Source organism: Coturnix japonica, chromosome 3 (genome assembly GCF_001577835.2).
Source record: "Coturnix japonica isolate 7356 chromosome 3, Coturnix japonica 2.1, whole genome shotgun sequence".
Taxonomy (NCBI): Eukaryota; Metazoa; Chordata; class Aves; order Galliformes; family Phasianidae; genus Coturnix; species Coturnix japonica.
The window spans coordinates 92,997,003-93,023,435 of NC_029518.1; the positions used below are offsets into that span (position 1 = coordinate 92,997,003).

Genomic DNA, 26,433 nt, shown 5'->3' on the forward strand with positions numbered 1-26,433 from the left:
TTTGGTGATTCTATGGTTATATGATTTTCAGCCTAGAACTGTTCTGAGCAGTTCCTGGGGCAATTCAGTTGTTAACACAAGCCAGGGACCATTCCTATCCAGCACTCTGGTCAGCAGCCCTGGAGGCTAAGGGAGTTCAGTCATGTGCACATGGTTTTGTTAGTATCAATCCTTGGTGCTAAAGAAAGGTCCCACATTTAATTTGCTTGTATAGATGTAGCCCAGGTGGCTATTTCTGCTTCCACAACCATATCCACCTGGAGAGCTCACTGGATGGTTTAACATCCTTTATATTTACAGCTTGTCTTACACGCACATTACAGCTCACTGTACAGAGGAAGAACCGATGAGAAGATTTAGAGAACGATTCACTTGCAGTTTCTACATCACTAAATCATCAAAGCCCAGGAATCCCCTTAAGCCTCTTTGTGCTCTCATTAAAACCACCAGCCCAGGCTTAGTTTGTGCCATAGGGTGAGGCACTACAGAAAGGATGTAGGTAGAATTTAGCTGTAGATACGTACACATGACCATGTGCCACTGTACTGTGTTAAGAGAGAGAGGTCTTTGCTAACAAGGCATTTGACATCCCACCATGCAACGTGCATCTTTGGCTTTGCACACACAGCTGTCCCTGCTCAGGGGTCTGCCTTCTGCTTTAGTGGGAGCTCCAGATGGGCAGGGACTGCACAAAGACACAGACAAAATCTTGCTCTGATTTAGATTTGGTAAAACTTTGTCAAGTTACTTTCGGAGCTTTGAGATAAATGTGATATTATAATCATTGTTCTGTATTTGTTAACTTTAAGGGCTTTTTGAGGCAGAATGGAGGCAAGGCAAAATAAGATGGAGCTTCACCTGATACAGCTGCAGCCTGCTGCTGCCTTCCACGCTCCACCTGCTCCTCCCAAACCACCCTTCGCAGAGATTTCCTGCTATGAATCCTTTCACCAGGAGATGGTGCTCCTGTCCCGGCAGTCAGCCCTGTTGCAAGCCGGACTCTTCCTGGTACTCCAGGCTTGGTGATGGTGCTCGGTCTGCTGCACCAACCCAGCAACAGATGAAGCAGGAGGTGGTATGTCTGTGAGCTCCCTGTTTGCCCCAGCTGCCCCCCACATCTCACCAGTGTCCCCAGCGTGACCAAAGGAGGAACCAAAGCACCCACCTCCCTGCAGTTACCTCATGCTGATAGCTGTGCTTAGAAAGGTTGGATCTGCCTGTTGATTCTTGCCCAAAGGGATATTCCCAACAAGGAGAGAATATTCTCTTTACAGGGGCAGACTCGCTTTGCCAAATCCTTGTCATATGGAGAATTATTGGGTTGACCTTGTGGACTTCAGCTGATGTTGCTCCACTGGGCTGATCTATAGGTGAAAATAAGAGCACTGAATTGAATATGAGAGCAAAGCTCATGTTTGATAAGGAATAAACAATACCAAGAGATGGGAAGATAACCTAAAGGGAAAAAAATCTTCCCAGGCCAAGGAACCAGCTGGGTTCCTTGGTTAGTGCTGTACGAACAGCCTTTGGAGGTCTTGCTCCCCATCAGAAAGATATGAATCATAGAATGGCCTGGGTTGAAAAGGACCACAATGCTCATCTAGTTTCAAATCCCCTTCTATATGAAGGGTCACCAACCACCAGACCAGGCTGCCCAGAGCCACATCCAGCCTGGCCTTGAATGCCTGCAGGGATGGGGCATCCACAGCCTCCTTGGGCAACACTACCAAAAGGCTTTTGTTTTCCAGGGGTAAATGAACTCTTGGCAAGGTTTTTCTCTATATCTCCTGGCCCTTAGCTAAAGTATAGTGGTCAGATAAAAAGTGGTGGACATTCAGCTTGCAGCAGCGTATCCTCTCTGGGCCTGAATCAAAACCTCCTGCAGGACTTACGGATCCATCTGATGTTGCATGCATTGACTTTGTACATTAATTTGCTTTACTTTCTCTGGTGATCCCTGTGCAGACAATCAGAAAAAAATCAGCCTGGCTTCAGTTTGAATAAATTTTGGAAAGATTTGCTGGGAACATGGATAGTGGGCACGGTGGTGATGGGTTGATGGTTGGGCGAGATGATCCTAGAGGTCTCTTCCAACCTCAATGATTCTATGATAGGATTTGGAAAGAAAATGATGCTGTTGCTTGGTTACTTGGTTACTGTCGTCACTTGTAGCCATCTCACTAGGAAGTTTGCTAAGTGAAACCCCAAGAGGCTTCATGTGTGGTCACCACATGGGAACATATTCTTCTAAATAATCACAAGCATTACACATCGTGACCACTGCAAACTTGCACAAGACTTGAACATTTGGTGGAGCCCCGCTGGTTTGGCTGATGGAAACAGCCACAAACACCCCAGCTTTGAGTCCTGGGGGATGTTTGTTACCATAGTTCAATTTAGTTCCAACAAGCAGTGCTGATGAAGGGGAAGGTGAACAGCTATGGAGACAGAAGTCTCTGGGAACATGGCTATGGCACTGGGTTCATGGTCATTCCTTAAGGATCTCTTTTCTGCCTCATTTTCCTCCTTTGGGACCTGGTGGGATGCTTTGTTCTGGTTATGTCAAATAACTTCTTATGCTCCATATGTAGAGGTACCCTTCCTTCCAGAAACCCATCTAGAGCTGTGTCGTGGAGAGGCCGTGCTGATCCCTGGTATGCAAGCATTGGCTTCATGCCGTACTAGAGACAGGTTCTCTAGGTTCTCTCTCATACTAGAGAGAGGTTGTTGGGGAAACACAGAAACAGATGTGGACCTTTAGCTTCACCTTAGGTTCTGGCAGACTTCTGGTTCATTCAGTATAGAATCATCAAATCCTTAAAGTTGGAAAAGACCACTAAGATCATCGAGTCCAACCATCCACCCATCCCACCATACCCACTAACCATGTCCCTCAGTGCCACATCTCCACAGTTCTTTAACACCTGCAGGGCCAATGACCCCACCACCCCTTGGGCAGACTGTGTCAATGCCTCACCACTCTTCTGGAGAAGAAATCTTCCCAAATATCCAACCTGTGATGATGGGACATCTCAGGTTTGTCTGTTCGTGCTTGAGTTACAAGGAGGATTTGTAAGAGTAGGGAGAGATAGAGCAGGGAATGGGGCTGGACCATACTGGTGGAGGGCCACCATGGGCAACAGGGAGTGCCCTTGAGAGGAACAAGTCTCCTTGCTGGTGAAGTCAAATGGACATAAAATCTCCTGTGGTTATATGGGTGTTTTTTCTGTATAAACTTGCTAATTGAGTTGTAAAATAAAACTGCAGCCTTTCCTCTCCAATTTCTGCTGCTGCAGCCGCGTGCTAATTTGGTTTTGGAAGGGGGCTGGTAGAAGGTGGCCCTTTGCCAGTGTGAAGTTATGCACAGAAGGGTTTGCTCTGGGAGGGCAGGGTGTGTGTGCTCTGAGCAGGGCAGGAGATGGGGTGGTTCGGGCAGCTCCCACAGCTGGGCTGGGCCGATAGAAATTCAAGACAACCCAAAAGGGTTTGGACAAAGCTGCAATGGAGAACAGATGGGGAACTTCATCACCTCCATAGATGCTGGGCAGTGGAGAGGATGGGCTGTGGGAGTGCATAGATGGGCAGGATTTGCTGTGTGTACACATGCCCATGGAGCCATGTGCTGATGTGGGTGTGTGTGCCTGTTGTGTGAATACGTGCCCCTGTGAATGTGGCACTGTGTGGAGCTGCTCTGGGGCTGGAAAACTGGAGAAAGAGAAGACTCGGGTGCTCTGCTGTGTCCATATCATTTTAATTTTTAGCAGATAGACTGAAAAAATGCAAGGGCAGATCCAAGCGCCCTGAATATGGAGGAGCCTGGAGTTCCTCGTGTGTGGAATCATTGGAAGGCGCCACTTAAGAGTGGGAAGGGGCCTCTTAGATTGGGAAGGGGCCTCTAAAGGCCATGTAGGCCAGCTCCCCAGCAGTGGACAGGGGCAGCTACAGCTCCATCAGGTTGCTCAGAGCCCTATCCAGCCTGACCTTAAATGAACGTGTGCCTCCACTGACACCATTTTTCACCTTTCTCCATTCCCTGTCAAACTGTCTGCTCTAGAGGAATCCAAGAACGAAGCTCCAGTGCCACTGCACTGAGCCCGAGAGTTCATAGATGGATTTCTGAAGCTTATCACATCCTTTCCCTGGCCATTTCATTCCTGTCCCATTGGGAAGAGAGCACATGAAAAGCAGGAAGTCCCACCTGGGGCAATTCTTTACTCAGAGAGTGGGGAGGCACCAGCACATCTGCCCACATCCATGGAAGCATTCAGTGCTGGGTGGGATGAGGCTCTGGGCAGCCTGATCTGGAGGGTCGGGGTTGGGTGATCTTTAAGGTCCCTTCCAATCACTCTGTGATTTTATGGTGCCACTGGTGCAGGTGGGATTGGGACAGGACGGGTCTCTTCTGCCTTCCTGCGTTGGGGAAGGGCTGCTTCGAGTGCTCAGCCTCCACGGGGCGGCGATGCTCGTTGGCATTAGGAACCCAACGGGCTGACGGAGCACCTGTAGGATGACAGCAGGAAGAAACGCGAGAGGCTGCAGTGATAAACGCTGGTGAGAAGAGTTTGTTTTCTTTGGGGGGAGGGGGAAAGAAAAGCCGTGTTTGTTTTGGCCAAACGCTCACATTCCTTCCAATAAATCATCGCGGCACTTGTTTTTGTATTTGCGAAGAAATCGCAACAGACATAAGCGGGGACTTAAGAGACTTGAAATAACATCCCGGTAAATACCCTCACGTTGTTATTTTAATCGAGGCCCGAGGAAACATCTGAATTTTACCAAGGAAACCCTCATTGGTGAGGGGGAAAACATCACCCCGCGCCCGCCCGGGGCTTTGTTCAGCCGCGGGGAGGAATTACCGGGCTCGGGGATGCCCCGTTGCCCCAAACCCCCATTCCCGTGGAGGGGAGGGGAGGCACCATCCGGAGCGTGGGCTGTGAGATAGAGGTGTGAGGCGTGAAACAGAGCCGGGGAGAGAGGGCAGAGCTCCAAGGGAAATAAAGGCCGGAGGAGCTCCCTGCCCAAAATAAGGCGCAACGAGAGCGACCCCCCAGCTCGGGGAGCCGTCGGAGGGCAGCGCTCCGACCTACGGGACACCGCGTCGGACGCACCGAGCGAGGCGGACCGGGGGGCGGACCGGGGCGCGGGGGCCCCCCCGGTTCTCACCTGCGGCCGAGGGCGGGGCGGGGGGCGGGCGGCCGGCAGGGGGCGCCGCGGGCGGGCGGCGGGAGGCGGACAGCGGCGGCGGCGACGACGGCGGCGGCGGCGGCGGCGGGCGAAGACGATGTTCAAAAGCGGGCGGGGAGCGGCGGCGGCAGCAGCACAGCGCCGAGCCCCGCGCCGCCGCCATGCGCCTCCGTGCCGCCGCCGCCGCCCTTTGCCTCTGCCTGCTGGGCGCCTGCCGCCTCCGCCGCGGGCCGCAGGCCGCCGCCGCTCCCCAGCGACCCCCGGCAGCCGCGCCTTCCTCCTCCTCCGCCTCCTCCTCCTCCTCCTCCGCCGCCGCCGCCTCCCCCTTCTCCTCCCCGCCGCGGAGGGACGGGGCGCTCCGCAACGGCACGGTGGTGCCGCACCGCTACATGGTGACCCTCTATCAGCGCTTGGCCGCCCGACGAGGCTCGGCCGCCCGCCCCGTCGGAACCGTCACCGGCTTCGTGGAGCGGCTGCGGGGCGGTGAGTGCGGGGCAGGGCGGAGGGATCGCACGTCGGGGATGTGCGAGGGACGGGAATGGAGATGGAGACGGAGACGAGCGGCTGTTGGGACGGGGCGGTGCGCGGAACGGGGCAGTGCGTGGGGATGGGGCTGCGCAGGAGATGGGGATCCGGCTGAGCCCCGCGGGGCAGTGCGTGGCTGTAGGGTGTGGGTATGGGATGTGCTGGATGGAAGCAGGCGCGGGGCAGAGCTCCGATCCTCTCCCAGCCGTGCCGGTGCTCACAGGGATGCGCGCACCTCGGAGTCGGCACTGCGGCTGCGGTGCCCCCCTTTGCCCTTTTCGTACCCGCGGATCCGATGATGTTGTGTCGAGCAGACACACCGATCCGTTGCTTTTTATCCCTTGTGCGTTTACTCTCACTGTGTCGTCCCGACAGAAGTTTTCGGGGGGGAAAGAAATAATTAAATCAGACCCTCCCTCCCTCGCCCTTCCCAGATGGAATACAATGGATATCCGAAGGGAAGGGCAGCCCCCGGCTCCCCCTGTGCCCGGACCCCCGCAGCCTCTGCGCTCTGCCCGGCGGCGGCTCTGCGGTTCTGCGGGGGAGCAGCCGGACCGGGGCTGAGGGGAGATGCTGCGGGGTGGGCTCTGCAAAGGGATCCCCCTTATCCGACCCCGCGGGAACTGCGGATTTGCTTTAAAAGAAAATAATTACTGTTATTATAATAAAGGACGGGGAGAAAAGTGTTTCCCAGCCGGAGAGCGGTTGCGGGTCGGGGTGAGAGCGGGTCTCGGGCACGTCAGCGTGCAGCGGTCCGGTTTCTTATTAGAGAGGAGAAAAGAAGAAACCCCAGACCTCGTTGACCTCGTTCATCTCCCCTTCCCTCGCCCCCTCCAGCGCCTCTTTTTCTTTCTTTCTTTCTTTTTAACTTAACATCTAGTATATAAACGGTGCCAGAAACAGCACAATCTGCGTTTGGGCTTTGCATGCACCCCTTTGGACTCAGTGATCTTTATAAGTCACTTCCAACTCCGGATATTTGCTGTTTCTATGGTAAAACAGGGACAAGTTCAGCTTCTGGGAAGCGCCCGTGTCAGACACCCCGAGGCAGCACCCCGTGCCTGCAGGGGACAATAGGATTCCCCCCTTTTTCTTTGCTGGGGGGACGCGGGGAGCGGGAGGGCACTCGCTTGGAGCCATCCCTCCACCCCCCTCATTCCCTCCCCGTTCTTTTTCCAGCCCTCAACGCGGTGACTCCGCCGGGTTAGAGGGCTGTGTCCCTCCCGCCGGGATGCTCAGCCCTTCGCCCATTGCTGCCATTCACTGCCTGTCCCGCGCACCTCCGTGACGAGCGCTCGGCTTCGCCTGGCTGGGTTTTGATATTATGCCTGTTTTTTTTCCCCTCTCTTCTTAACTTTTTTTTTTTTCTCTTCTTTTTCCCCCTTTTTTTTTTTTTTTTTTCTTTTCGCATTTCTTTNTTTTCGCATTTCTTTCCTATTTCTCCCTCCCAGATTCCTCCCCGTCCGCCCCCGAGCAGCGCTACCTCTTCGACATCTCCAGCCTACCCGAGGCGGAGGAAGTGACAGGCGCGGAGCTGCGGGTCCTGCGCTCCCTCCCTGCAAACCTCAGCCTGGCTCTGTCCCCCGAAGGCACCTTCCACCACCTGCTCCTCTCCACCTGCTCCGGCCCCGCTGGTGAGGAGCCCCGGCTGCTGGACTCCAGGGCGGCCGATGTTCTGGATGCAGGTTCCAGATGGGAGGTTTTTGACGTCTGGGAAGCGCTGCGAGACCGGAGGGAGAGGCCCCCCCCAGGCAAACTTCTGTGCTTCGTGCTGAGGGTGGTGTCGGATCGCTCGGGCCATCTCCTGCCCCCCCGGCAGCTGGGATTCGGCAAACCCCATCCGCAGCCCCACGAGAGAGCGTTGCTCGTGGCCTTCTCCCGCACCCAGAGGAAGGAAAACCTCTTCAAGGAGATCCGGGAGAGGATGAAGGTGCTGGGTGGTCCCCCCCTGCTGGAGCCCCCTGATCCCGGCCGGGAGGTTTACCCCAAACGGAGGAAGAGGAGGACCACCATCGCTGCCCGCTCTGGAGGCAAAGGCCATGGGAAGAAGGCGAAGACGCGCTGCAGCAGGAAACCCCTACACGTCAACTTCAAGGAGCTGGGCTGGGACGACTGGATCATCGCCCCGCTGGATTACGAGGCGTATCACTGCGAGGGGGTCTGTGACTTCCCCCTGCGCTCCCACCTGGAGCCCACCAACCACGCCATCATCCAGACCCTGATGAACTCCATGGACCCGGAGTCCACTCCCCCAAGCTGCTGCGTGCCCTCCAAGCTCAGCCCCATCAGCATCCTCTACATAGACTCTGGGAACAACGTGGTGTACAAACAGTATGAGGACATGGTGGTGGAGACGTGCGGCTGCAGGTAGCAATTTCTGCAGCTCTTCCCTGTCCCATCATACCCCATTTTATATATAAATATATATATAATATATATATATATATACATACACATTTTGGTGTGTGCCTTTCCAAGAACCCCCTGCCCCCAGGGGCTGCCCTGCAGGGATGGGGAAACCCTCTATGCTCTTTGCTCAAAGGTTTGGGGCTCTCTGCATTGCTCTTGAGTTGGGGCAGCTGGAGCTTTTCTTTCTGCACATAAGGACACCTCTTCAGAGCATCTGGGGAGAAGCAGAGTTCCGAGCTCCCCAGGGAAGAGCTGCTTTACTTGGGTTCTTTTCCCCCAAATAATTGCTATAAAAAGTCCAGGCTCTGCTCCACCTCCCTTTGGCAGCAGCTCCATTCCTCCCTGCCTACCCTAAGGGAGCCTGCATCCTCTGGGCAGAGACATTTAACTCGCAAAGAGCAGAGCTGAGAGGGCTGCAAGTTGTTAGGAAATGGGCTTAAACAGTGCCTTGAACCCCAAGAAGCCTGGCATCAATTGTGGGATGCTGTCAGGTGGCTTTCTGTACCAAGCAGCTTTGTGGCTCTGCTTGTGTCAGGGATGAGATTGGTTTTTGTTAGTGTCCAGGCTGTTGCCTTATAAATATCAGAGATTTCTGAACAGAGGGCAGGAATCCTCCCAGCCCCAGACCAATTTCTTGGGCAGGAGGGAGCATCCAGCTCTCACCCAAGCAGCCCCCACTGGGGCAATATGACATCAGGAGGGCTCCCACCTTGCGTATCACAGCAGAGAGGTACCCCCGGGACAATCCCAGTGTCTCCCCATTCTCACCCCCAGGGCTCCAGCAAACCTCATCCAACATCCCTAACAAACAGCTCTCGTCCCATACCCTTAGCACAGGCATCACTCAGAGTGAGGGGATGTGGGCACCACGGCATTCCTGAACCTGCCATGCTTCCATGTGCCTGGCAGTTCAATCACTGATGGTCTTCACGTAGCTTTCCTCACTGCTGATTTTTATAGTGTTTTCACTTTTTAAATTCTTTCCTCCAAATATTTGCAGTGGAGGTTTGTGGGCAGTTCAGTATTTATATATACATACAGCTCCCGACAGCCCCACAAGTGGCCTCAGGCCCCTTCTTGCAGGACACAAAACCATGTCCACATTGGTGCCCCAGGGAGCAAAGTTCTGGCTTGGTCACTGCAGGTTTGCAGCCTGGATCACTGCAGTAAGGGAAAATGGGGAGGTCTGGGAAGAGCACAGTGGCTGCTGCTGGCGGCGGTGCTGTCTGTGGATTTGCCCATGTGGGAATGAATTGCCTCTCTCCCCATTGGGCACCTCTGTTTTTTTGGCAGAGAGCTCTTCTTTGGGCAGCCTGATGTGGGTGGCAGCCCCACTCTTGGCAGGAGATTGGAAATAAATGATCATATGGCCCCCTCCAACCTACGCCATTCTATGGCTGTGTAGGCAAGGTTGGCTTCTGCCAGGGGATGCTCTCTGGGGTATCACTGCCAAGACCCTCTAAAGGCATTGAAGCCACCTCATGAAGTGGTATTCCTGATCCATCTCCTCTCACCTGGGCTGATTTCTGAGCAGTATAAATAGGAGACGAGAGGCTGAAAGCGGACAAAGGTGGATTCAGTGGACTCGGAATGATTTGAATGGATAATTACAGGTTCCCAACCTGCAGTATTTATACAGCCTTTCCAGGAAAAAAAAAAAAAAAAAAAGAGAGAGGGGAAAAAAAAAAAGAAAACTGAAACAGTTTCCATGCAGAGTTATGTTCTCCTGGAGGATTTGTCTGACCTTCAGCACCATTTTTATCTGCGGGATGTAATTACAGCAAAGCTAGAAATAGCGAGCATCTGGAAAGGGCCGCGTACCTGCGCTTGGTGCTCCATCCCCTCCTGGATGTGGGGGCAGCAATGGCTCAGGGGCAGGGAAAGCTGCTCAGACCCAAAAAGGCTTTGCCAGCACTGAGCTGGGACTCGGGGTGCGTGGTGAGGCCAAGCCTGGTGTGTGGAGACGGTGTGTAAAACCAGAGCTTGTGCTTCCGGCACCGCTTCACTGCATCCTGGAGACCACAACCCTCTGGGGTCCCAAAGCAGGGGCAGATGGAGCGGTGATGTCCTCCTGGGCTGTTTGCTGATGCTTGGCACACCCGTGAGGAAAAGTCTGGCAACCCCAAGCTGCCTTCTGCTCAGAGCTGAGCGCCAGCCGCTTCTGCGTGTGTTAACACCATATGGATTTTAGCTCACATCTCGCTCGTGTGGCTCTCACTGCTGGGGAGAGCAGGGAAGGCAGGCAGTGATTTATTGGTCACACGCCCTTTGCAAAGCAAGCAGCCACTTCTGCTGCTGGCAGCTTCAGGCCCCTCTCCCACAGTACCTGAAGTGTGTGTTTAGCGGCAGTCACCCTGCCAGCTCCCCCAGAACCGCAGGCACGGGGAGCTCTCTGCCCCTCCTGTCCTTAAGTGGGTCTCTGGTCTGCAATAGTGATGTGTTGTACCAGCCTGGTGCACCTACTGAATTTTGCCACAAGCTGATTTATCTTCTCTGTGACAAAACCAGCTGCAGTCAGCTTTATGAAGCTCCTTGTGCTTTTAATGCTTTGCTGCGCACACAAGAATGTGCAGCGCTCTCTGATATTCATACTGCATCAACAGTTGTCCTGGATGTTCAAGAAATGACCAAAATCTGGAACTCCTGCTGGTGGAGGAGGACTGACCAAAGAGCTCATCCTTCATCCCTGAGGATGTTTTACAGCCTCCGGATGCGTAGGCTGTGATGCTGCTCTCCCTTTTGCTGGTACCACTATTAGAACAGTCCTCCTGATTTTGCTGTGTTGGAAGGAGCCTGGGGGAAAGCACAGGCAGGGTGATGTATCCATGTCCAGCTTCTGGCTGAGGCTGCTCAGAGAGGTGGTAGATGCCCCATCCCTTGTGACACCCAAGGTCGGGCTGGATGGGGCTCTAAGCATTTGATGGAGCTGTAGGTGCCGCTGTTCATTGCAGGGGTTTTGGACTAGATGGCCTTTGAGGGTCCCTTCCAACTCAAATGATTCAATGATTCTATGACCAGGGTGGGCAGCAGAGCATTTTCAAGTACATTGGTATTATGCACCTTTAAACCAAAGCTTGATCTGTTCCCAGAAATGACACCAAATGAATCTCACCCACTCTTTGGGTTATTGCTCTTGTTGTCTCCACTCTAGAGTTTGTTCTCACATTGGTGAGCTTGCTTTTCAGTTTTGATACGTGTTATTATTTTGGCTTTTCAGGATGAGGAGCTCTGGGATTTGTGATGGCTGGGGAACAGAGAGCAAGTTAGGAAGGGAATCATACCATATCATAGAATGGCTTAGGTTGGAGGATACCTCAAAGCCCATCCAGTTCCAACTCCTCTGATGTGGGCTGGTTGTGCCACACCAGATGAAGCCACTTAGAGACCCATCCAACCTGACACTGAGTGCCTCCAGAGAGCATCCACAGATTCTCTGAGCAGCCTGTTTCTGAAGGCTGAGGCCTACCAGCATGAGTTGTAGATATGGACGATCCGTGCCATGGAAGAGGTGATCGTGCTGGTTTTATTCACCCCGTGTTCTGTGAGCAGGTTAACCTGTAGGATTAAATAGTGCATAAGTGAAAGATCTGAGCATCTGAAGTGCTGTACCTTTGTAAATCAAGCTCTTTGCCCTGTGGTTTGGGAGCCTGACTCTGAAGGCCTTTCTGTGCATGGAGGAGCTTCTCTGTGGTGCTCCCCAGTTTAGATGCAGCCTGGGGCAGTGTCAGTCCTTGTTAATCCCATCTGCTAAACTACCACATATCTTACCCTTGCCCATTCTGTTTCTGAGGTCAAGTCAAGACTATCCAGAGCTCTTTTTGTGACAAAATGAGCCTCTCTGCTGGTCAGTCATGGTTTTATTTATGTCTTATTTTCTTTGGTTAGAAAGGAAAGTATCAGTAAATGAAAAAGGACTCAAGTTTCCAATAGCTGTATCTCTAGTACTTAATTTCTTTGAAGCAATACTTGTATCCCTACGTGTGCCTCTAACCTTTCCATGTATTTGTTCAGCTTTGTCAGGTCTGAGCGTGGGATATCTCTGAAGAAGATAGCTCTGTAAGTGATGGTGTAAATGCCTTGTTTGTATGTATTCTAAAGTCTAAATAGATTGTACATATTGGATTGTAAATGAACTGTAAACAGCAATCTATATTTTCTTGAATATATTATATAGCAGTATATATTTGTTAAATAAGTATTCTTGTATACTCTTCAATAACCTTTTTAATATTTTGTACAGATAAGTTTATTAAATATTTTATTGATAAATAGATCTTGGCGATAGTTTTTTCTTTCTAAGACTTGTATCTGTGTGCCAAAACCAGATGGCTCATTTCAGAGTACCTTTACTAAGTCATTTTGGCTTCCTGGGCTATTGAAGTTACTGAAGGAAACAGTGAAACTAGGGGGAAACATGGAGAACTGATGATGGAGGTTTGCCTGAAGTACAAGTGAGACACTGGCACAGCTGCCCAGAGATATGTGGATATCCCATTGCTGAGGGGTACCCAAGGCCAGGTGGGATGGGGTCCTGGGCAGCAACCAGCCCACGGCAGGGGGTTGGAACTGGGTGGGCTTTAAGGTCTCCTCCAAACTCCACCATTCTGTCATTTCACTTAATAAATGAAACACGGTATTGTTGAGCTGGGGACACGTTGTGTTAAAGTGAGTTTGATCAAGTACTCATCAGCCCCTCATCATCAAATGAGGGGCACTCCCCTGATGCCTCTTCCATTGTCAGTTGCATCAAATGGGATGGCCAAAAGTCTCCAATATCTGACTGGCAAACACTGCACTGCAGGATGAGTCAGATGCCTTAGACAACATTCTGTGTTTCATTAGCTACTGCAAACTGCTAAGAAACCACAACACAACTGCGTGTTCCTGCAATACGTGGAATGGAAAAACCGAGCCCATTTACTATCAGCATAAGCACTTAAAAACAGTCTCCAATTAGATGTCCCCCTGCCTATGCCATCTGAGCATGCGTATTGTTTCATAACTTCTGTGTGATGCTACCAAGCAATGATTGCTCCTGGCAGCTGGACTGTATTTCTGATATTATCTTTTGCTTGCAATAAACCCTCTCAGCTGCTTCAGAAATCTCTGCTGTTTGTATATGGCTCCTGGTCACTTCTAAATGCTCTCAAGATTTTTATGTTGTAGAAATGCCAGAAAAGAGAATGTTTACCTGTAAGCGATGAGCCTCAGCAATGTACCCAGGTTGGTAGTATAAGCATGACCTGTGACATGGAGTAACATGGGTCTGGCTGTTAGCTAGACCAAGCACAGGGCTGGGGGGTCGGGGAGTGGATGCAAATACAAACACACTGTCTGTAAAACCAATACCTACATGATCTGAGCTGCAGAAAAGAGATGATTGCTGTGGCTCATGTATGCAATCTGTCTCCTGTGAGGCAAGAAACTGATGTTTAGCTTGGAGTCCAGCTCCAAATTCTTCACCGTAAACACTGGGAAAGCACTCACCCTCCTAAATGAACAGCCCTTCCTGGCCTGCATGCACTGTAGCTCAGAGAAGCAAACACTGAATGGAGGGAGCAAGGGGAGAACACTGTTTTGGAGTGGCTCTGGATAAAATGCTTCAGTGTGTCAAGTGCCTCCCACCCACCCACTGACTTCCTGTGAGTTTGGACACCTAAATGGCTTTGGCAAGTATTTTGTTAAGTTGTATTTTTGTAAATGTAATGAGGGTGGTAAATGGCTAACCAAATTATTAAAGACTTGACTTATATTTTACAACAAATGTCTTTATTTTTCTTACTGGATTTGTGTACTTATCACAAAAGGTATTGATCTAGCAAAACACGAGCATGAGTCCAAGTCATTGCAGCTAGCAGGGTTTACTCACGTGGTGACAAAGCACAAAAGTGTGAACGACACAGATCAGATGCTACTGCATACGGTCAATGCGTGTGTGATAGGATTCCCAGTAACTCTAAAATAGCCTAAAACAGGCAGATTACACTGTGTTTTTATGGCAAGTTGGCGCATCTGGACCACAAGCACTTCTGACGCTCTTTGCCTCGGGTCATGGCAAACACCACTGGATTCCCATCGTGTGAGATCTACTGCTCTTAGGAAACACAGCTGTGACAATCAGATCCATGCTTTTCTGTTTTTTGCAATGAACAGAATAACAAATTTTCCTTGCCTTATGGTAACGGCTTTGAGGAGGAAGGACGCAATTGGATTGCTACGGTTTCAACCATCTCAGAGAAAATTCCTTTAAGAAAATAGTAAGGCATTATCCTGCAGTAGGTCTGGTCATCATTGACCAGGTCTCATCTCAGTTTAGGTCTTAATGCAGTCAGTAGGATTTATAATAGATTAGCATTTGTATAAAAGGAATACACAAGTATTGCTAAATTAATTGCTCATACAAAGTATACGAAGAATGCACTGTAAACAACTGCCTCTGATAGGTACTTCAGTTCCCAGGCTGTAATAGCTGCTTGTCATCTTTGGTTAATGCAAGACTTTTTCTGTCCTCAGAAGATCCACTACAACAGCTGTATTTTTAGACTGATTCCTTGCACAATTCCTGATTCCATGTACCGCAAAGAACAAATGTTTTCTCCAACAGTATCAACGTGTAAATCAAAATGACCAAACTGACTGTATTCCTTCTGTTGCCAACCTGCACACGTGTGTTACGCATGTGTATAAACACGTATACACACACATTTAGATGCAAACACACATCCTCACTCTGCCACAGGGAGCACCCAGGCCAGCTGATGCACTTTGCACCTGTCATTATGAAGGACACTCAAGAAGACTGCACGCCAACATCTGGGGGCTGCTAGAACAGACACACAGATACACAAGAACTGTGGATTTCCAAAGTGAGCACAGGAACTATCTCAATCACCACTGACTACGAGCCTCTGGAAAGAAGGAACTTTCCAGGGCTCCCCACTAACCTGAATCAGTTGCACAGGCACAGATCCTTCACTTTGGACACACTGATTGGGGTCTCAGCATTTCTGCCCCAAACATCACTACCTGTTTCGTTATGTGGCAGTGTAATCTGAAAAGCCACTGGCTGGTCTCCAAAGGCAAACTGCAGAAAAGGGCACTTAAATCCACAGGCTGTCAGCAGGTTTGAAAATTGGTCCACAATATCCAGAAACTGAATTCTACAAATTGCTCTAAATAACAGTAAAAGAGTTAAGTGGGATCTAGAGAGAAGTGGATGGTGTGTATACAGTAGTGCAAGATAAGCTAGGAGTTAATCATTCAGTCCTACAGCATCAGAGAATGCTCTCTAGCACCGTTCTCAGTAGTGCCACATTAATGCTGCTAATTACTTGTGCAAGGTAGATACTTCATGCATTATCTGAATTCATTTGGTTGCTAGGGCAGGACTTCCTGTGACTATGTTCTGTAGTGTTTCTGTTTATTTATCTCTTTATAAATGTCTCTAGGGACTCTACAGGGAGACTATTTCACAGGTTCACAGCTAGAAAGCCTTTCCTGATTGCACTTGGCTCCATTCCCCTTACTTACGCTGTTTTCATTTCTAGCTTTAGGCTTTAACCTCTTGTATTATCACAACTTGTATTATCACAGCTCATAGGATATTTCTGCATATTTTTCCCCCCTATCTGTAGAGGAGAGGGATGAAGAAATGTAAGGAAGAGCATACTTGTCAACAGTGTGCTACAGATGGGATCTGGTCCTAAATACTAACATTTCATGCACTTCCATGGGTGCGACAATGGCAGAACAGCCATTTTCTCACTTATCTAATCCGTGCCTTGGCAGAAAAAATCATGCTTCAGTCCTTAGAGCAAAGAACTGAAATTTACGCATGCATCAAAAGTGATTTAATTCTTCAAAATTGCTGAGCAAACACTGTTCTCATGGGTTTCATTATAAGAATGACAGCTCAGAGAGCCTGGGCACTTACAAGTAGTTACACATGGATTCTGAATCGACTTCAACCTTGTAGCACTGGCATTTGTGACAAGGGTCCTTTACTTTCTTTACAATCACAAAATGAACCAAAGGCTCCAAATATCTTCCCCAGCTGAGCAGCCACACTTACCCTATGTTAAGCTTAACACACTGTGGAGTTCTGGTAGTACTCTGAACCCCACTTGGAGGATCTTGTCTTCACCTCATCTTCACATCTCCCTCATAAAAACCCCAGCCTCGGCCTGATCTCTGAAACCCAGCAGCCCTGTCCCACCTGAAGGAGACAATGCTGGCCCTTGGGCTGTCCTGGCTGTCTATTATTCTTGTGCCAGGGATACACAGAGATGAAATGGGTGGAGAGGGTCAGACCTCTCAGAGCATACCAATTTCAGTTGGCACAGAATAGCCTGATATTTCTTTCTAAACCAGGCCAAATGGGCTGCCCTAAATCCAGCCCTGACAGTTCTTCAGTGAGCAGCTGAGGTGACAGTAACTCAGCCACACTTTCAGTCAATGAATCTACTATCAGTGTTGTCTAGAGTGCTAGAAGACAATAAATATTCCATACTTTTCTATGCCCTTCAGAGTGCTGAAGACACGGGATTAAAGTACATAGCCATTAAAAGATAAAACTATAGTTTGGACCAGCCAGTCTCTCTTTAACTTTCTCTAAAACTTCTCATTAGAAAACAAGCCATAATCTGTAATAAACAGGAAAAAAAAAAAAAAAAAAAAAAAAGACAGACTCTCTCACAAAAAATTACACGGTCACAAAATAATTACATCGTTTTCTTGTTAATCACTGGACTTATAATTTGGTCAGATCATCCCGTAACCAGTCCGTAATCATGGCAGCCATCTCCTTGCTGGCATCCAGCACGAACGCGTGGCGGAGTCCTTTCTCACAAAGTCGAATGTCCCCATCTGGAAAATCCATTTTGATTTCATCGTAGTAGTTCTGCGGACACCAGCTGTCTCCAGTTCCATAGTAAAAAATCAGCTAGAAATCAAAGCATATCAAACCATTAACTTAAGAAGTTACTGATGAAGCAACAAATACCCAAGCAAAGAGCAGTGAATTATTTGGAAAGAATTGAAGCTTCACAACCCGACACACACTGTGAGAAGTAGCAGATTGGTAACTCTTACTTACTTCTAAGTCTACAATGACAGTTCAGTCAATTAAATGGACTCTAACTCAGTTTCCTCATCTGTAAAACCATGGATCGTGATATATGCTTACTTCCAGAAACAGTGGTCTGCTGACAAAGGCCCAGCTGTTCTGAGAAATCTGTTAACATGGACTAAGCATCTCGTTCATCAACTTCACCTCTCCACAGACAAGCTATTGTGTTTTCACTAGCTATTTGTTATTTTTTTTCTATAATAGCTTTCTAACTTCTTAATGAAATAACAAAATTGAGGCCATATCCCAGGTGAGTGGACAAACCACTATGTTTATTTCTTTCTTTCTGAGTATGAACAAAGTAAAAGCAAGAGGTTTCTCCATATTTGTGTAGATCGTTCTTTTTGGCATTTCAGATGTGGTCTCATAACATCTGCCTGGTTAGGGTGTTAGGTGTTGGAACATTTGTGTTCTTATTCTCAGTGTTAGACATAAACTAGAAGTGAATCACTCAGTCATGTCAGAATAATGGCAACTATCACAGTCATAGAAGGGTCTGGGTTGGAAAGGACCTTTAATTTGGGTCATTCTCAGAAGCAAAACTTCTTTGCTTGGAGCATTTTATCTTTCTGAAATACTGCACATGTAAAGCACAGACAGGTTCCTTCAGATTGATGAGCCATTTTCTTTCACGAAGGAATGTGGAACTATAATTCTATCAAAGACCATTTTGTTCTGAACTTACTCCAATAAATTTGGTTAACAACAAGTCATCATTTTCCCCCTCAACTTTGTATGCTAGCGCTATATTTTTGATTTCCATAAAGTAAATCAAGGGAGAGTGGTTGTCCAGAAGTGAGTAAAACTCATTCAAATCTATACAAGAACAAGATTAATTATGAGGATTCTTTATTCTAAAATGCTTGACTGCAGGTACCAGAAGGATGTTGATTGCTCAACCCATCACACACACAGCTTGGCCCAATTCCATTACACTCATTTGTTTCATATTTCATTTCAGTACTTCAGTGAATAATTGAGCAACGCTAACGTAAATTAGAGGACAAGACATTTGCCTTTAATCACAAAAATCTTGAGTTCCATCATTTTTGTAGCCACGTGAAATAGAAGTAAATGTACCCTACTGGCCCACTGGGGTAGAGGTGGGCTAAGAGCCCAGACTGCATTTCACAAAACGTTACAAGTTTCTGTCTTGCTTTCCTCATATTGAAGCCTACCCAAATCTTAGACATTACTCTTGACTGTATCCAAAATACAACATCTCGGTTACATAGACACTAACCCACGTTATACTTCCAAGTATACATGCATAAAACACAAACCATCCCGTGTTAGCAAACATCACTGCTTTTGTCACTAAGTAATTGCTGAAAACAAGGTATGTCATTTGTTTGAGCAGAAATTTTCCTTTGATCTTGCCTTCAATGGTGACTATTCATAAATCACACCATGTCACATTGGCAAAAATTCTTCAAAAAAGCCAGTGTGAAATGGCCAGCTGCATTCAGATCTTCTGAAAGCCAAACATCTGACCAAGTTATGTTCAACCTTGGACTCTGTTACCAACAGATACAAAAATAAAGAATATGAAACTGACGAGAAAAGCAGTGGAGCAATTCCAGTTTAATGGAGTTCTCCTTGAAATCATTAGGCATTTTGATGGAGTACTCCTAGAATCTCATCACATGATTGTTTAGAAAAAAAAGATGAAAAGTCATTTACACTTACATAGGTGGATAATGTACTTGGCTTAGTCTGCGTGAACAGAGAAACGGGCTATTCTCCAGATAGGGTTGTAACCTTGAGAACTCACAGATTTGGAAATGCCTAAACAAAAGATTTATGTGCATTCTTAGTTTGCCTCCAGTATATTTGTATTATGGTTTAAACTTTCACGGCATGATCCAAAGGATCCTTGACTCATTCAATCCATTGACAGGATGACATTCAGCTGATGAGCTGCTATTTGATAGTAGTTTTCTTTTTAAATTCTGTGTGTGGTCTCAGGATTTATTTACTACATATTTAAAGGTTTACAGGCAGAATTTGTTCTCTTATGTACATTCCCCCAGCATTCGCCATTTGTTAATTTATTTGTATCCTCACGTTTGTTAATTTCTTTCTGCAACACCTTAGTGGCCATTTTAATCTCCATTCTGCAGACGCTAATGTCAGATTACATACATTAATATGAATGTGTTCTCTGTAACACCTATGAGCTGGTTTTCCAGTATGCTCAACATTATTCTTTCAGGAGAAACTAAGTCAAAGCGTGCTCTTCAGGATCCAGTTTGAGCTCCATTCACTATTCAGTATTCAGTCCATAGGAACAGGCAACTGTTGGTTAAAGTAATAACCCTCTGAAATGCTTACATCGGGAACATCAGGATCTCACAACCTACTACTCTGCTCTACAAATGTTGTGCTGCTCCTGCTGTGAACAAGAGCAATAGGACTTCAGAAACTTAGGTTCCACTCAGCAAAAAAGGCCAGTATATTTACCAGCTGCAGGCCTTGTCCAGTCTTTTGTCCAGTCTTCCCAAGTGCCACTTCTGTTTTTCCCATCCAACCTTTCTGGTCTCAGCCTGTTCATCACTGGATCATTGTTTTAGCCATCCTCCATACCATATCATTTCCAATTTCTACTAGTTCTGCTTCTTATTCTACTCTCAGTTTCTCACCCTGTAAGTTCAAATTATAGTCTTCTCACCTCTTCAGCCCATTCTGAGTCTCAATTCCAATACTTCTTCTTTCCCATGGAATTCTCCACTTTTTAATATCAGTCTAGAACCTCTGCCCCCTTATTTTTTGTGCAGATGTTGGTGTGTGTTTTTTGTGTGCCTATGTGAGTATGTCTGCCAATCTACAACTTAAATATACATGTTTCTTAATCAGAAGCTGCCAACAGCATTCAGAATTGCTTTCAAAATGCTTATGGATTATTCTATAAAATCTAACAGAACTGTAATTAAAGTGGGAATTTTCAGTGATAGAGAATACAGTAGGAAAACTGACAGTACTTTACTGCCACTTGTGGCACTGCTGGGATTCCCAATGACAAATTCTCTGTTCATTGCCTACACACACACACACACACAGAATCGATGATAGGATGTTACCTGCTTTCCTCATATATTACGGGATATTTGTTTTAGACATATTTGTACCAAAGCATTCAGAACTCAAATGTTCTCATCTTCATTTTAACACCAGTAGCTTTGCTACCGCAGCACATAGGCAGACATACTTAATGAGCCATGTGTAACCAGAGGCACATGGAATCTTCATTAACGATAGGAAACACTGGCGTGCAGTATATGATTTGCATGGATCTGTAAAGTACATATTTTCCTGTGGACTGTGCATGGCTGTAAAGACATCCTGAGTCAGCACAACCACTGTACCAGCAATGAAATACTGTTGCCAACCTAAGCATTCAGAAATGGTGAGTCAGGTCCCCAAAATAATGCAACTAGCTTAAAAATAATCAGATTTACAAAACAATAAATAGAAGGTTCTATTTTTAAGCCGTGCTTGAAGTTTGCACTATTTGTGGTTTTTAACTTTTCTGCCATCAAATCCGACAATGGGGGCAGAGTAAAGGGGATGTGTGTTATCTTTGCCATTCCAACACTGTGCTTTAAACAGGTAGGCAATTTCATATAGTTCAAAGTAACAGCAGAGTTCTTGTAAGCTGTTCTACAGTTCAATTGTTCAGAACCATTTTCAGACTCTGTTTTTGTAAAATAAAACACAAGCCAGAATATGGCTCTGTCAGTTGTGTACCATGTAATACGGTATGTGTATTCAGACACTGCACAATGACGGCAGCTGCTAAGTAAACATCAGAAGAATCTGAGATTCATATCAACAGGATGTTTACATTTTAAAGAGTTTCTAAGAAAATAATAAAGATTTCCTGCAGTTGACTCCATTGGCACTTGTTTTAGTATGGATGACATTTCACAGAAGTATAAATTACAGAGAGATTTTTTTTTTATGCCTCTTCTGTGGCCATCATAGATCAACGCTGAAAAAGAAACCAAGAAAGTTAAAAAATATTAATTGAGTTTCCTCTATATCTCTGGAATTTGGTACACGTTATAACATTAGGATCCTATTACTTTGGCAGGCACTAGTCCAGATGATGGCAAAGAGTGAAGGACTGATCACTGTGGATATGAACTGATGGCACATGTGCAATGGCAAGCAAGACTGACCAGTGTCCTTGCTGAAATCCTTGTGTCTGAGGCAGTAATTTTTATCAGTGTCACACTCACATGCATTCTGGATAAGGCAGTAATTTCTCCCTGGTGACATCTCTCTGCAGTAACCAGTGGATAGTTTCATTTGCTCTTGGATTAGAACTAGTTTTAAAAGTTATTAGCTCTGAATTAATTGTAGCTCCAGTCAAGGTTTGTAAGAAATGACTTAGGTCCTCCAGACTTATGAAAGTGCCTCCACCTTATCCTGCTGAAAGAATAGTGTAAGTGACACTGGGACATACTGATTTGGGACACATTGGGTTTTTTGTGTTTTCACAGACTTGTAGGGGTTGGAAGGGACCTCTAGAGATCATCAAGTCCAACCCTCCAAATCATTATATTGTTTTTTTTGTTTTTGTTTTTGTTTTTGTTTTTGACTCTCATCCTTTATGCTTTGGCTTTACTAATCAGTTTCTGGTAAGAATTCAAAGAGCTGGCATTGCCTTAGGAAGCACTAAGTGCTTTGGGATCTGGTTGCCCAAGACATCTTTTTCCCTTCGTGATCTTGCCATGGTTGAGATCAGTTAGTTTGACAGCAAAGTCTTTGGAACTTGCTTCTTACCTTGTTTAACCAGAACTGGGGAAGCCAAACTTCTGTTGGACCACTTTGAGTGAAGGAAGCTGACAACCTGGGGTGCATAATGCCATTTTTACATACTAACCTGTATGGTTAAGCTGTAATGGGGAGTTCAAGCACTGGTGGTGATTTTATTTAACATAAATAATGTGCCCAGTTTAGCTAGACTAACATAAATAATAGACAAAACCAGCTTCCTCATTGGAAAGCAGTGGATAAATATTTTGCTTTCATTGAAATTAAGATGCAAGGCCTTAGACGCAGCCAGGTAGAGTGGCTACTTTGCACATGAGTACATGTTTATCATCTCCTCCCTGTCACGTACAGTGTTATACCAAATGGACTGAGCATAGGCTCCCTCCTCTCATGCTTTTGTCAGTGCCAACTGGAAATTCAGTAAACTGAGGAAGTGGATAGGGTTTCTCTGTTTGGCTACCTCCGTAAGTTCTGTTAGCAATGTTACTGGCAGCTCTGCACGTAGGCCCAAGAGATCAAGCAAGCCAATTCTATTTCCACTTTCTCACAGACAACAGAAGTCCAAACTATATGCCACGTAAAAATGTTCTTTTAAGAAGGATGCACAGGCCTTACCAACAAACCAGGGTGATTAACTTATTTATTTTGAAGACTTAGAAACCTTTCAAAGGCATATATTTAGATGCGTCAGCAACATGAATATTTCAGAAGTCAAGGCTGTATAGTTATGAAAATAAAAACAAACATACCTGAAACCACTATTTGAGCAATACTACTGCTAGGCCAGATTCTTCCAACCATATTTACCGTAAATAATCTCTCAGCACCAGCCTGACACTACCTACATTCTGGGAACTTTATCTCAAGTGACGCACTCAGATCTCTTTTGCAACAACAGGATCAGCAATGGGACATAAATGACAAGGTTGCCCAGAGAGCTGGTGGATGCCCCATCCCTGGGGACACCAAAGTTGGGCTGGATGGGGCTCTGAGCACTGATGGAGCTGTAGGTGTCCCTGCTCATTGCAGGGGAGTTGGACCAGATGGTATTTAAAAGTCTCTTCCAACTCAAATGATTCTATGATTCAATGATAGTACCAGTCAGACGGTAACTTCTTTTTAGGTACTTTTCAGAAGGCTATGGAAATATTGCTGCCTTTGATAGTTTTGTGGAGCACACACTTTATGCCCATCCTATCACACTACAAAATCCTGGAAGTCCATGTCACTGCCTTTCTACTGGAATACCACACAGCAAGAATGATGCTATGAGGAGTTCAGCTATATGAAAAAATATAATATCACAGAAGAGTACACTGAGGCCCACTAAGCTTCTTGAAACTTCGCTGAGATCCTTTTCCATTGAGGAGAGAAAGTGTTGATCCCCGATCAGGCATTCTGGGTGCTTCAAAGAGAAGGTTGTTTTTGTGGCTAAATGACACAGGCACCAAAATCCCTGAGCACTTGTGTAACTTCCTCAGCTTCAACTCTGCACCTCCAGGGAGTGCAGGCCAAAGAGGATGTGAGTCCAGCCAAAAAAGAGGTGTTCTTGGCTCAGGAGATCACTTTGCACCTATTCAAAAAAAGCGCTTGGAAGGTTTTTCACAAATGTAGGCAAGCAACTCATTGAAGCTGTCGGCAGGCAAAATATTTGTAGTATTCTTTTAACTGCTTATCTTCAGATCGTGCTTCTCTCACTGGGAATAATTACTAAACTCGCATGGATGCCTACTGAGACCCGAACAAAAACACTGAGTGACATCAAACCAAATGCTTCAGGCGTCAAAATAGTTCTTGGTTGCTCAGGTTTGTAAATTTTACTTAATAAATACAAGTTTTTCAAAAGAAAAACGCAGCACTTCACATTTCTGTGGGGAGAAAATGTCTCATTTTTTTTGCTATTTTTACTTCTAATATCTGTGTATCGGTATCAGCTTAGTTCATACTCTTGGATAATACTTTTTCTATGGTTATGGTTGATGAGATATGAACTTGCATAACTTCGAATTCTAAATTCACCACAGAAATATGCAGGAAATGGTAAACATGCACTTCACTCCTTTATTTTTTCAAATGATAATTTCTTCCCCACCTAAACAATCTAAGTTATTAGCTGCCCACAACACAAACTTCCTCAATGTGAGAGAAAATATAAATGTGTCCCTACACGTCCAGTATATATTTTTCCCATACGATTAAAAATCATTCTTCTCAGACAACACATTTTTCCACCTTTGTAACACAGCTTCAGATGTTTCTTGTCTTTTTCCTTACACAACCAATGTATCTGCGTCACCAAATCATTATCAAGACTAACCTGAAGAAGCAGATAGACATTTTTGTCATTTCATAGAATCACAAGGTTGGAAAGGACCTGCAAGATCATCTAGTCCAACCATCCCTCCTTTACCATACCTACAGCAAACCACTAAACCATATCTCCTAGCTCTTTATCCAGATGCCTCTTGAACGCTGCCAGGGATGGTGACTCCACCACCTCCCTGGGCAGCCATTCCAGTGCCTGACCACTCTCTGAGAGAGGTTCCTTCTTATGTCTAGTCCAAACCTCATCTGATACAATATTATACAATATTATTTAATATGCTAATAGAAATAATAATGATTTTCAGTTGCTGGAGGAGATGACTTATGGTCTTAAGAAATTATGATCCACCGTGTGAAGATCACTGTCTAACAGATCCATGACTTGATGAAGTCTGTTGGAGCTTCTGCATTGGTTTAGATGAGCTTTGGAATGGATCCTATATTTCAAAGTAGGACTAATGTGTATTCTACACAGTGTAATGAATTAAAAAAAAATCACAATAAATAATCACTATAAAAGGTGTTTAAATAAAAAATATTTTAAAAAAATCACAATAAAAGGTGATTTTCTTTTACAAAATGTCCTATCCAAACACCCTTAGTGCAATTCCTTTTTGATTACAACAGTTTACTGATTTACCTGCCACAAAGAAAGGCAATAAAACTGAGGCCTAAAATAAAGCAATCAGTGTGGCATAATGCAAAGTTAAAGTATGGAGCTCTTCAATAAAGATACCACTGTCTGCCCCAAGCATGCCAGTGAATGTCCAGTGTAACCATTTTCACTTCTAAAATTGTTATTCTATATGTAAGACCTCAATGACTCTCAATGCTGACCCATTTTTTTTCCAGAAATGCTGAATTACACCCACTTCCTTTTTGTGCAAGAAATACAATAAACTTCCTCTAGTACATTAGTATCTTTCCCTCCAGTTTCTGTTAGGAAAGAGAGCTGGTGTTATTACAGCAAAAGAAAGAAGCTCTGCTGGCTTAGACATAACCAGCTAATTAGTTTTCATAGCTGAGCAAATCTTACATTAGCATCCCCTGCACTTTTTGTTTGGATTTTGTGATTGCTCACAACTCCCTGTGTTGGTAAGAAGCCCACTCTCATGCACTGCTTGATCCAGATGTGACTTTAGAGCCTGTATTTTAAATGCTCTATCATATATTATTTTGTCAGAAGATAGGTCTCAGTCCTCTTCATACAATTCCATTGCTATTTAATGTGCATACCATCTGTTTTTAGATTATAAGTGAAATACCTCAATTAACTTCCCCAAAAATATGCCAGCCTCCTATTCTCTCAACAGAAATCTGAGCAATTAGCATGGTTTGAATCTGAGATCTGAAGGTAATATATCTCCCTGCTCCTAACTAGCAATAATTATAGTCAAACCTGGACACATGGAAAGACTGGAATAATTTAGTGTCTCTTCTTCTTTCTTCTTCAGATCACAGAATGCAAATATGATCCAGAAATAACTTTTCGATTCCACAGAAGCTGGCAAAGTCAGGTGTTAAGGTTGGCTTTTAGAGCATGATCACAGCGACCACTAAACAGTATAAATTTTTTGAAGTGACAGCTCGCCAGTTCTATAGCAACTTGGACTATAGTTCCTGTTTTTATAAACTTCCAACCTTCATAAGTGAAGCCCGTTTTTATTGTCAATACACTTCAATTTAACATAATGCCAACTCAAAAGAAAATTTTCCTTCATTCATACATTCTCTGAAACTGCTAGAAGAATGAAAAAAAAGAGTATTTTGCTTCCCTTTTAGACCTGTTTTCTCTTTGGTTTCCCTGCTGTTTGTAAGCTTGCTTCAGCGTCCTGTTTACTTGAATACGTTTGCCACTTTTAAAGTATAAGGACACAGAAGAATCAATAAAGGAAAGTTAACACAGGTTTGAAAATGCTGCTGTGTGCCAAGGCTGTGCTTAGACTGACAGAGTCAACAACAGCACAGATGAAGCAGAGACACCTGCAAACTTTTACTGCTGGCTACTGACCTTTATTCAGCACAAGAAATAAGAATTTTGGTAATCTGGAACATTTGAGCAGACCTTCTGAATTCACTGGAGC

General features: G+C 45.9%; 2 protein-coding genes across 2 annotated transcripts in view; one reads left to right on the plus strand and one right to left on the minus strand.

Moving 5' to 3' along the window:
- Positions 1-5,345: 5,345 nt before the first annotated feature.
- Positions 5,346-16,798, plus strand: GDF7 (growth differentiation factor 7). Its single transcript, XM_015859484.2, has 2 exons — positions 5,346-5,667; positions 7,161-16,798. The coding sequence occupies exons 1-2, from the start codon at positions 5,346-5,348 to the stop codon at positions 8,078-8,080; spliced, it is 1,242 nt and encodes a 413-aa protein (XP_015714970.1). The 3' UTR covers positions 8,081-16,798.
- LDAH (lipid droplet associated hydrolase) overlaps positions 13,870-26,433 on the minus strand; it is a 98,534-nt gene continuing 85,970 nt past the window's right edge. Inside the window, exon 7 of the mRNA XM_015859555.2 lies at positions 13,870-17,059. Coding sequence (XP_015715041.1) covers positions 16,868-17,059 — 192 coding nt within the window. The 3' untranslated portion in view covers positions 13,870-16,867. The remainder of the gene's footprint in view (positions 17,060-26,433) is intronic.